Here is an 11,914-nt window from a genome sequence, read left to right as displayed (position 1 = left end):
CAAACGCACAATGCACGGTTGAAAGATGTCAACTAATGACAACAGCTCAACAGTGGATTTGAAGCTCCCAGACCTTTGCTAAAAGACTAAATTGATGATCCTGGCTACCTAGAGCTGTAGTCTTCTGCTGGCTTCTCTCAGCTTAGTGGATGATACATTAGATCAGTCATGCATGCATGCATGGAGAAAAAAAATGGATGAAGAGAAGGTGACGAGAACGGTATATCCTCAACCATTTATACTAAAAGGATGCTGAATCAGCAGGGGGTCCATACTTACATCTGGTTGAACTGTTGTACTGTTTTCTGATTTCAAATGGCATGCACAGGAATGGATTATTCCCTAGTCCCCTTCATATCTTTTATTTCCAAAGCAATGAAAGCATCACATATCACTTTATTTTCCCAGGAAAGGGGCTTACAAGGATTAAAAAGGCATAAAGCAAGACTGGTTTAAAAAAAACACTGCAGAAATACATATGGGTTTAAAGGAGATGCACAATATACTAAAATGAAAATAATCTCTAATTTATTAGGATTTCTTGTATCCAGAAAAAAAATCCAGTAAATAAACTCATATTATGTCAAAAGAAATGAAACAGTGACACTGTGTGGTTGTAAAGAGGAACTACTACTGGAAGAAAGTAATTCACTCAGTTATAAATCACATCTTTTAATTTACTTGAGATAAACTGAAAAAGTATTATCCTCATAGTAAAGTCAGTCATTAGTCATTTTTGCATATGCATAAAGTGATAAGGTAAGGTGTAAACTGGAATTAACTGCTTTATTGGTGGCCAAGTAGGGATATGCTGAATGTGAAATTCTGGGGCCCTATTAGTGTTTTCTTCTGTATTTAGTTTTGTCTTGTATAAATATTGTTTAAATTGAAATCTTTTATCACCTAAAACCGGTGCTCTTTCAATATAGTTGTGAGTTTCTAGCTGAGAAAATGTTCTCTGATGTTTTGTAAATATGGATAACAAACAATCGGGCATGAAAATAACTAATAGGTCATGTGCCTAAACTGATTAGTCTTAATAACAATAATAATCTATGAGTCATTGCTAACAAATTTAGAATAACAACAATATTTAACAATATTTAGAATAATCAGTAATATCAATAACAGGGCGTAATTTCCAGGGGGGTTATGACCCCCGATAATCAGACCCAACCAATATAACCCCCTCCACAATAAAATTATGAATTATCTTGCATAAATAAGATGGTGATTTTGATTTTCTTTACTCATTTCAGGTATTACCAGCAAAATAGTTGCATGTTTAATCATCTGGGAATTTACCCAGATTTATTTATTTATTTAGACATCTTGATCCCCCCCCCCCCCCCCCACACACACACACACACACACACACACACACACACAATGTTCAGCAAAAAGGTACGTCGATGATCAATAACAATCAATAATATCTGGAGACATTGTTAGTATGTGTATCTTGCCTGATCCTGGCAAGATTCCTAGTGATTTTTTTTAACATAGTACAGCCCGTTTTTTAGGTGCATGTAGTTCATATTTAAATCCTTAGTCATTTATTAATGAACTCTTAGTACAATCACTGTTTTGACTCATCAGGCGCTTAAAATTGGAAAGGTCTTAGTGAATATTCTGCAAATGTACTCTCATTTTAATGCTGATACAAGATACACACATACACGTTTCATGTTTTTTTTATTATTATAAGTTACACTGATAATTTTGTATAAATGGCAAGAGAAAAAGATGTGCATTCACTTGGGAGGTAGAAACAGTTTACCAATATGCCACAGATTCAGGTGTAACACAATATGCTGATACAGAATATGAGCTGTCAAATCAGCAGTTGAGGGGTGTGTCGGCAGATCCAGTCACAAACTATTGGTGCAGAACTAAGAAACACTTAAATAATTGCTTAAATTATGGTTGAGCTCACAAGTTATGGGTCACTTATTTTGGAAATATGGCCTTTTATAGGGCATTGATAATTTTAAACTCTCATCGTGGTGAGTCAGTTTGACAACATGTGAGCATTTATTTTGTCCCAAAGTGTTACAAAAATTCACTTTTCTCTGAGTGTAACCAGCTTCAACATATCAGTCTTGGTTTGTTTTATAAATGTGGATTAAAGTAAGACGGCTGGACGAATCCGCTGGACATGAAGGGATGCAGGAGCCCTCCAGTGGTTGAAAGCGGAACACCACCCGCTGCGTGGAAGATCACATTTCCAGAGGCGAAGTTGGAGAAAGTTTGGTGGAAGCTGGCAGAGCTCGACCCACACGTGGCTGGGTTCGGACTAACATTAATAAGGGAGTTAGAGCCGGGCTGCAAGGTGCTGTCCGCCCCGGGGTTCTGCTTTTTCCACTTGGTCCTCCGGTTCTGGAACCAGATTTTCACCTGGGTTTCGGTCAGACTTAGGGACAAGGCCAGGTTTAGTCTCTCGCACACAGACAAGTACCGAGTTGCGCGGAACTTGTTTTCCAGGGCCACAAGCTGTTCATAAGTGAACGCTGTTCTGGCTCGCCGTGGTTTGGCACAGGCCTGGTCCGGGCGCCGGCGCTTGTGCGTTGACTGGTCCTGCAAGGTGACCGCTGACTCCCCGTCTCCACTGTCCTGTTGCCCGGTCAGACAGGGCTCCGTGTCCGCAGGTGGGGAGAGAAGATTGGGGTCTACAACAACTTCGGGATGCCTGGAGAGTGAAGATTGTTCATCTCTTGCATCTTCTGTGGTAAAAAAGAAAAAGAAAAGTCAGTTCTCATCCTGAAAGTCGCAGCAGCAAACCCAGTGGAGAACTGCCCAATTTAAATATTATTTATTTTCCTCTAAAATTGAGTTGAGCTGCACTTGTGAGGTGTTAGTTGACAAAGTATGAGAAGAAACCGGAGTTTTCCTTGCTCGGGTAAAATTAGGTGACTAATTTTTGAGGTGATTCGCAAGACTGAGCTGTGTTTTTAAAGAGGTTCTTTATTTGATTTTAGAGGAAAACGGTGACATTTAAGTGAGTCTGTTATTTAAACAATTGGGACCAAACGCCAAGGAGTGAATTTAACTCCGTGGTGCTGAAGGACAGTTCCTGGCAGGACAGACATCACTTGTAACCTGATTAGGAAATGTGTGTTCCTTGTGGAGTGTTTTTCCTCTTTGTTCCGTGTGAACTGCAGTTTACCAAACATAGAAGGCCTAGGAGTTGACATCTGTAAAGCGTTTGATTAGGATCCTGGGGTCGCTGGAGCGGAACAAAGCATAGATTCTGAGGAGAGGAAGATTTGGTCACTAATCCTTAAATAATTTATAAACCACACAGAGCCTCAAATGTCATGTTGCGGAAAGAAATCCCGTCTAAATCCAGCTTCGCCACCTCAGCCATGACGTGCTAATGGAGTTTCATATTTGCGGGTGGATCGATAAATGTCATCTATTTAAAGGGAAGTTTTAATCGAACGATATTTAGGATCAGACATGGATGGGGTGTGAAGTTTGTACCTGCAAGGTGCTGGAGGGAGATATGCAGGATGCAGTAATGGGATATCGATCAAAGCGCGCAGAGGCATCCTCAATGGGACGATTTAAACAATTATCTAGCCTGCCTGTCCCAATGCCAATCACATACTGGGGCTCTGGGAGCAAGCCTTTGTGGCTTCCTTGAAAGGAAACGCAGCCTTGGAAATTAAGGGAAGGTCATACAGAGATGACAATAAATCTGAGAGATAGCGCCTCACTTTCTGCTATTTGGTCTCGGCTTGGGGAAAATAAAACTTTTCAAGTATTTCAAATATTTAACTTTTTTTATACGTCCTCATTTTACAGTGTTCAGACGTCTCATTTAGGCATTCAGTTATAAATATGCACAAGATATGCCTGTGTGTTTTTAAGGTAATTTACAGATCCAGGCACACAAACAATAATATATTTAATGAAAAGATTAGAGCCAAGCCATGAGGTGTGTTTTAAAATAATAAAATTGAGGCGTTTTCTCTACCTGCTTCTGTGCGCTTGAGTCTGGAGTCTCCACCTGCAGTGCTGTCCGACTCCAAAGTTGTTCTCTCCGCGGTTGGCGCAGGTAACAACTTCTCCTTGATGATGGAAAGTTCGTTTACCTTCTTACTGTTGAATTTGTTCGGATCCAATATGTCAACTATAGAAAAGGAAATCTTATGACTGGACGTCATTGTCACTTCTTCAGCTGAGGCATCCTTTACGCAGAAAGACTCTTGGAGATAGATGTGCTGATGTGGTCGATTACGCGCCCGGAGAGAAACTTCTCATAGCTTAGTCTGCTCCTTGTTTTCAAACTTCATCAGACCGGGTTCTGTGGCGGTGATCACCTCCTAGTGTTGTGTTCACTCCTCTGCTTCAGTCTGTCAGTCTCGCAGCGTGACCGGAGCGCAGTCTTTAAAGTGTCTATCCCCCCACCCGTCTCCAAACCAGACACGTGACACAAACACTATTAGCGTTTCACACGACCCCCTAATGGGCTCAAAGTATTCGCCGATAATCACCCATATCATTAAATTCCGCAATTCGCGACCTGAAAGTAAATTGTGCACAGATGGCAGTTGATCCATATCAGAGATCGCCCCGTCTCCCCAAATTGGACCCTCTCTCTCTCCCTTTTTTTGTAGACATCACTAGGACGGAGACTTTCGTATATCTTTTAGCAGAAATCAGGGGTTTTCAGAGTCTGCCTGTAAACAGATAGCTGTTTATTTGCTGCCACTGAAATTGTAGGCTTGTAAAGTAGCCAGATTATATTTAGATGTTGACTAAATATTTAGGAGTACATTGATAATGATTATTTACAAGTATTATGACAATATTGTCACTTCTAACACATTAGATTTGGCTTAAAATATTGCAAAAAAAAAAAAAAAAAGCATCTCTGATGGCAGTTTAAACCCTTCCCTCCAGAATGTTTGCCTATTTATAATGCCAGCCTTCTGATATAACTCTTTTATCTTATCTGTCACAAAATTAGTCTTAGTAGCCTTAGTCTCAGTATTTTTAAGAGCTCTGTATATTAGATTCCTGTGGACTGCAAGAAATGTATATGTTTTAAGGGTAGAAGATAAAGCCTCAAATGACAAAGTGTGTTCTTTATTGATAATTGAAGATGTAAAATTTACTCGCATACTAGAGGAAATTAAACAAAGACATGGGAATTCATGAGGATTCACTAATCTATATGCTACATTCAAAGCTAAATTGCAGGCACGGTATAAATGCAGCTGATTGTTTTCTCACCTCGTGCAATCGATTTATATTCACAGTCAATCGGATCCATAGTGCTTGCAATTAGTATTCAATAAAAAGTGACATGAGGTTGTTTGGAGCTTCATGCCTGCTGATGGCTAAAATGGTGAAACCAGCACCGGATCAATATTCTCAGCAGGTGTCCAATAGAGATAAAACCTGATGGGTAACAGGCAGTTATTTTGGATACTGGGAAGCTAAACTAGTAAGTGAAACTGCACAGATCGTCTTGCTACAAACTTCTTTTAATCTTAGAATGATCTAAATTATTCTTAATACTTTATTTTGAGTTAATCCCCGCTCTTTTTCATGTTTTACTAGAAATAGACTTAAGAGTCATTGCAAAAATGTACTTGTGTAATAAAATTGTAATGTAAATTTTACTATCTAAGCCTGTGAGGTCCTTATGTTGTGAGTATGAGACAGAAGGCAGACAAGCAATATCTCTGTAATACAGGCTACCAGTGCTGTAATGATTGTTAATGTCTTTGTTCTTTATTCTTTTGCAAAGTACCTCTTAACATTGGTTTTGAAAGGTGCCATATAATTAAAAAAATTACTTACTTTCTTGCTCATGGGGGATCTACACGTGTTTGCACACTGTTAAAGGCCCCCCTACACAGTTTCCTGTGTTACTTACACAGGTCAAGATGATTACTGTGTTACATGGGAGTTTTATTACTTTCCAGTCATAGCCTTCTGGACTGGCACAGTCTGTAGTTACATAGTCAAACATTTGTTGAAGCCACCACTACAGGGTGTCCGCATGTCAGCATTTACATGTGTATGGCACCTTGCACGGCCATTACTGTAGTCCCTCCATATGAATAGAGCCCAGTGCACATTGGAGGTTTACAACTTCCTATGTGAAAGCCCAGTGGCTGGACATCTGTTTGAGTGGGACAAAAGGGACAAGCCTCGAGGACAAAGAGGCCCTCAGGTAGACTTCAGTGAGCGGGAACAGCAGCTGGTTCAGTTCCGAGTCTGTACGGGCCAGAAGGAGACTTCAAAGAGGAGGAGAATTCCTTGTCGAACACAGTGGGGAGCCAAAGAGACACACTTCCAGCCAAGACCCCCCTCCAGGGTCAGTAAAGTCGTCACTTCACAGGGAGGCTGCCCCCAGTCTGCTAAACATCAGATAATTTGTCTTAATGGCAGGAGCAACATTATGAGCTCCAGTTCTACTCACACACTGTAGTGTCTATTGTTTTCTCAAAAGTCCACAGTCTCCCCAAATCTCCTGTAAAGTGGGACTCAAACAAAGGCTCAGCAAGTGTCTGGTTAACCTTTAAGGGCCCAGTATATCCTCTGCACCAGCTGCCAAAACTTTTCAAGACATATTACTGAAGAATATAGTCATGGGCTTGCATGCTTTAGCACTCATGTTAATGTTGAGGGAGACAGTGGAAAGATGACAGGAAAAGAGTGTGGAAGAGTAAATGAGAACGATCAGAAAAAAAATTAAATTAAAAAAAAGAAAGGAAACTAACACATGTGAAATTAAGAACATGAAAATTCGATTTGATATCTGCTAAATATAATATTGTTAGGAGTTTTTGTTACCATTCTTATGTTGACATTTAGCAAAATTCTGCATTGTGCTTCTAAGTGCAGCTTCAAAAAGCTGTTAGCATAGAAACAGCAAAGAAAAGAGGTTGAATGCTCTTCTTCGTTGCTTCATTCCAGTGTTTCTGACATATAACCTTTCAGTTATATTTGTAACTTACTTTTGATGTTGAGCTTGTTTTTCCCACATCATGTAGGCCTTTTCTGAACTGAATTATTAAAGAGGATTCTTTCAAATCCACATTAATGGGATTTCACATTTTATGAATGTTAACACAAAGGCTTTTCAGTGACTCTGTTCAACATTTTAGTGTAAAAAAGCACTCACCTTCTCAGGAGCTACTTAGTACAGTTGAGTGCAATCACCATTTATATAAGATTTTTGAGTAAATCAAGTTTTTATAGTGCGCAGTGTTTCACTGAAATAACAACAATGACTCAGGGGAACTTAAAAAAAAGTCTAATTTGATCCTTTAAAACCAACATAGTAGAGTGAGGTTTCATTGTTTTGGTTCTAAACTAAACTAAACTGACCAAACTGGCAGTTTTGTCTCTTAAATTAAGCACCCGATGGTCTGACAGTTTTATAAATAACAAAAAGTGTAAGAAGTCAACAGCTCTTAAGTGGAGATACATGAAACATAAAGAAAACCTGCCTGCTGTCAATCAATTTTTGAGTGCATTTAACATGCACATTAGTAGTTTTAATCATTTTTCTGGAGTTATCTCAAAGCATTCTCTGTGTTGCAGGTCATTGGCACTGATGTGTGCCAGTGTAGCTCAATACAGTATAATATTCCTAAATGGGCATAAAACTTTTTCACCTTTTTTTGCCAGCTCTTCTGTGTTCACCACATGCCTGTGGATGCTACAACCAGCCAGGCCTTCTTTCAGTTAGCCCTCTGTGTTTGTGTGACTCTCTGACAACAAGGTCAGTGGCATTGCCCAGTAATTGTCCTAACGGCCTGTATACCTGTTGGGTGGAGGCGAGTAATGAGAGTTTTTCATTACAGGCGGGACGGGTGAGTGCGCCTGGCAGATGCTGACAGGCAGCAGATGTGGAAAGTTGGGGGTGATTTGTAAAGGGGTCAACTGCCTCGCAGAGGAGATGGAGGGCGATGTGGGATGGGGGTAAATTATGCTGAGGGACACTGTCAGTCATACCACACTACTGTCACAACAAGGTAAAGGTCAGTTCATACATTGGTGTTGTCAGCTAGCGTCACAGAATAGTGTAGTCGGGTCAGGAAAGTGTGCAAACTTTGTACCAAATAATGACTGGAGGGTGGAGTTGAAAGGGTAGCCATTTTACCCAAGACTTGTTTTATCCACAGTCATGGAAAAACTGCCCTGAGTTAGATTTATGTGTGTTTTCTATTAGTTAGTTTTTGTGGGGTTTTTTGGATGCACAAAGCTAAATGGGCCTGTTTCTGTTTGAATACCCAGTGTTTGAATCATGTACAAGCATCTGGTGTACTATAATGATCAGAGACTGAGCATGCAAAGCTGAAGCTTACCTTGAATGGATGGAGACTGATCACCATCGCCAGCCCAACAGGGGACTGAGAGACACTGAGAGCATTACGGTCCTCACCATATCTGTGGCCCTTTTGTGTTTTTAGTTTTCCCTTTCCTCCTGTCTTCCATGTTTCTGTGCCTCTTTCTTCAACTTTAGTGTTAGTCCTAATGTGTTAGTTATTTGTCTTTTGGTTACTTCTTATTTTACTTTGAAAGGTTAGTTTTCACATGTGTCTTGTGCTTTTACTTCCTCTGTTTGTTCCTTCTCTTGCTTTTATTCTTTTCTGCCCTACCTCGCTTGTTTCCACTTATGCCTTCTTCCCACCTGTGTCTCACTTACCAGTCAACCGCCTGTGCATATACATATAGTCTTGCATTTCCCTCTGTTTATCATCATATTAACCCTGTGCCTGCTCTCTTTGTTTGCTTTTTTATTTCTGCTGTCACTTTTGCTACAGAATGTGATGAGCAGCCTGTTTTTAAACTGTGTGAGGACACTGGAGCAACCAGAGGAAACCCACAAAGGCACAAAGACATCCACACACAAAGAACGCGTCCAACCTAGAGATAACCATGGACATTGTAAAACATGTGTTTTCCAGTTTTTTTGCCTGTCTTATTTCCTCTGTACAGTGTCCTTGGGTGTTTTGAAAAGCACTTTTAATTGAAAGTGTGTCATTTTTTATTATTATTATAACTCTTAGGTCTGCGAAGCCAGTGTGGAAGTACCCTGAAGTGGCATTCTCTTTAAATGTCAGCAGGAGGTGGCTTCTCTGAACTTAAAATGCTCCAGCAAACACTTTCCTGGTGAGTTCATGCACTCATGTTGAATAAAACATGAAGTTTTGTAAATTATGGTCATTATTTGAGGATTACAGACACTATGCTCACTTACAGACACCTTGTCAACAGCAAGTCGTTAGCCAGTGAGCATGGGGTGTTCCCAGTTTCGTGTTCAGATTCACTTCTTGCTCATCACGTCAGCTTTCAAACACCAAAATGATGACAGCGGAAATGTTCAGCTGGAGGCTTCATTTCATGACTTCGCCAATGGGTGGCATCACGATGGTTACGTCGATCGAATACTTAAAAGTAGCAGTGCTGAACACTAGTGTTAGCCTGTTCTCTTCACTGTGGAAGAATTTAATCCCACGTTTGTGTCCAGAGCTTTACAAATTGAAAAGCTTCAGGAGATGCAGAATCTAGCCCACCAATCACAGCGAAAAGCTGCAATCAGCACATAAAAGTGCACATGCAGTGTTCGATTTGAGACAAAATGAATTCATGAATATATCTGAATTTATCTGAACTCGTCCAAGTATCTGAGGACAGATTGTAGAGGAAGGTTTGTGTGCTTTATAGGTACACATTTATCAAAATCATGATTGTGGCTCATGAGAAAGATGAGAGCGATTAGAGCTCTTGATCTCATTTCTATTCTTTAACCTCAGTCACACGGTAACTGGATAACAGCATTAAACACTGATGTCATACTGGTAAAAACACTTAGAAATGAAATACAAACAGCAAAGACTGCTTGGTATAAGTGTGTTACATAGCAGCATTTTGTCATTTGTACAAAGCCAGGTTGGCTTAATTTATTGTCCCTGCTGGACTATAGATTATATGGAGTGCAAATTAGTCTACATAGGTATTTTGGCCAGCATCTCTTGTCCACACAAAAAAATGCAATTGCAGTCTAGGGAGGTGAATGTCGTGGTGAGCAGAGGAGAGTGTGCACAATTAGAAAGACCAAGAGGATACAGGCAGAAAGAGCTGCAGCTGCCTGTTTTCCACAAGGCTGAGGCCTGCTAGTAATGGCTCTGGCATCTGCACAGAGCGCACTGTCACTCAACACAAGCATTGATTAGCCATTGTTCTGAGAAGGTCACATCATAATTCATTAACAATAATTAGTCCCGCAGTGCCACCTGCACTCCTTCTCTCGATTGCCCTGTTAAATTACGAGCAACCATCACGGTTCACGCGTGGAACAATGAAGATATATCTGCAACGTAAAGGCAAGAGCTATTAGTTACATTATTTAAATGGACCCGTTTAAACCTGGGGAGCTGTCTTTATGAAGGGCAATTAGGCACTAACCATAATTGATAATTCACGCTAATTACAATTAGGAAATATAAATAGTGGGTGTAGGATTAATCATCATTGCAGTTAAGCAGGGAGCAGCCACGGTGCAGGGCGCGTAGATGTGATGGAAGGCGGTGGATTACACTCCATTCATCTCCATCTAGGGCAGAAACAGATTGTGTTTGTCCCTTTATATTTTTCCATTGACCATTATCTCTGTTTTGTTTCTGTGCCCTTGCTAAATAGTTCATGAGGTTGTGAATTTGTGAGACTGTAGTTAGTGAACTGCAGAATGAGCGCAGTGGCTGTGTAATGGCAGATGCGATTGGAAGGACTGGTGTCGTGCCATGCCCAAAATGAGTTTTCAATTTCAGCCTAGTTTTAGCATTGTGTGTTTACAGAAAATGTAAATTCTCAACAGGCATTTCCCTCAATAACTCAAAAATGGAGTTGGCCATTGCTTGGGTTCCTTTATGAAGCCACTCGTGTTGTATTTGCAACAAACCAGGTCACTTCCTAGATTACATTTTCTTCAAATCCTCTAGTCAAATAAAGCTTTCCCAAGGTCACCTCATCTGACCTTTGAGCTCGATTCCTCAGCTGCAGTGATGAAGATGCAAGTTGTAAGCCACATTAACATAAACAGCTCTTGACCACAAACTCATAACACAGTTAGATCAAATCTATTTCCCCTTGTTAAGAAATTCAGGCTCTTGTCTTATTGATGTGCACTGGTAAGCTTAAACTACACTGCAATCTGTGAGTAGAGAAAACACTGGTTTGAAGATGGCAGCTTGTGTTTTACAAATTAAACAACACTGATAATGCAGCGTACTCTTTGCCTTTGTCTTTGGTCTGAGAAGGCACAACAGTCTGATTTAAATACAAATACCAAGCTGTCTTAGCTGAGCAAACAAACGAACAGCAACTGGCCTCTCTGGTAGGTATGTAGGCATGTTGACTCAGATGTGCCCCCATTAGACTTTATTGCCTTATTCACAAGGGATTTGAATTAATCATTGGCGTTTGTATGTGTGTGAGAGAGAAAGAGAGAGAGAGAAGGAAAGAAAAGAGGAAGACGCTGCTTTATTCCGTGCAATTATATGCAGAATTTAGCCCGCTTCATGCATATGGACTATACAACGATGGGGGGGTTCTTTTGGTAAGTGATTTATGATAATGAAGAGCAAATTCTACATTGTAATCGTCTGCCATCTTCATCTGTTCTGAGGTCAGAGATACTTTCCAATCAAGGTGTCTCTGTCATATATTAACAGTCTTTCTGAAGTGTTCTCTGATTTTTTATTTTATTTTTTTTTTTGACTGAACCGAGTGGAAAAAACTTGCATTTGGCCCTTATTTTTATAAAGAAAATGTTCTGTTGAAAATCTTGCACAAAATAAGAATTCTTTTTTAGATCCACGGTCTTCAAATGGGGCCCCACATCGTGAGGCCCCCACTGTCACTGGCAGCCGGTGGTAATTGCTAC

General features: G+C 40.3%; 1 protein-coding gene across 1 annotated transcript; it reads right to left on the bottom strand.

Moving 5' to 3' along the window:
- Positions 1-1,686: 1,686 nt before the first annotated feature.
- On the bottom strand, positions 1,687-7,121 carry nkx1.2la (NK1 transcription factor related 2-like,a). Its single transcript, XM_040001734.1, has 2 exons — positions 3,980-7,121; positions 1,687-2,723 (listed from the first exon to the last, which is right to left on the bottom strand). Exons 1-2 carry the CDS (start codon positions 4,167-4,169, stop codon positions 2,113-2,115), a joined length of 801 nt encoding a protein of 266 aa, XP_039857668.1. The 5' UTR covers positions 4,170-7,121; the 3' UTR covers positions 1,687-2,112.
- Between the last annotated feature and the right edge of the window lie 4,793 nt (positions 7,122-11,914).

This window comes from Simochromis diagramma, unplaced genomic scaffold, assembly GCF_900408965.1.
Source record: "Simochromis diagramma unplaced genomic scaffold, fSimDia1.1 OVJJ01000421.1, whole genome shotgun sequence".
Lineage (NCBI taxonomy): Eukaryota > Metazoa > Chordata > Actinopteri > Cichliformes > Cichlidae > Simochromis > Simochromis diagramma.
This window is presented reverse-complemented; position numbering and strand designations above follow the sequence as displayed.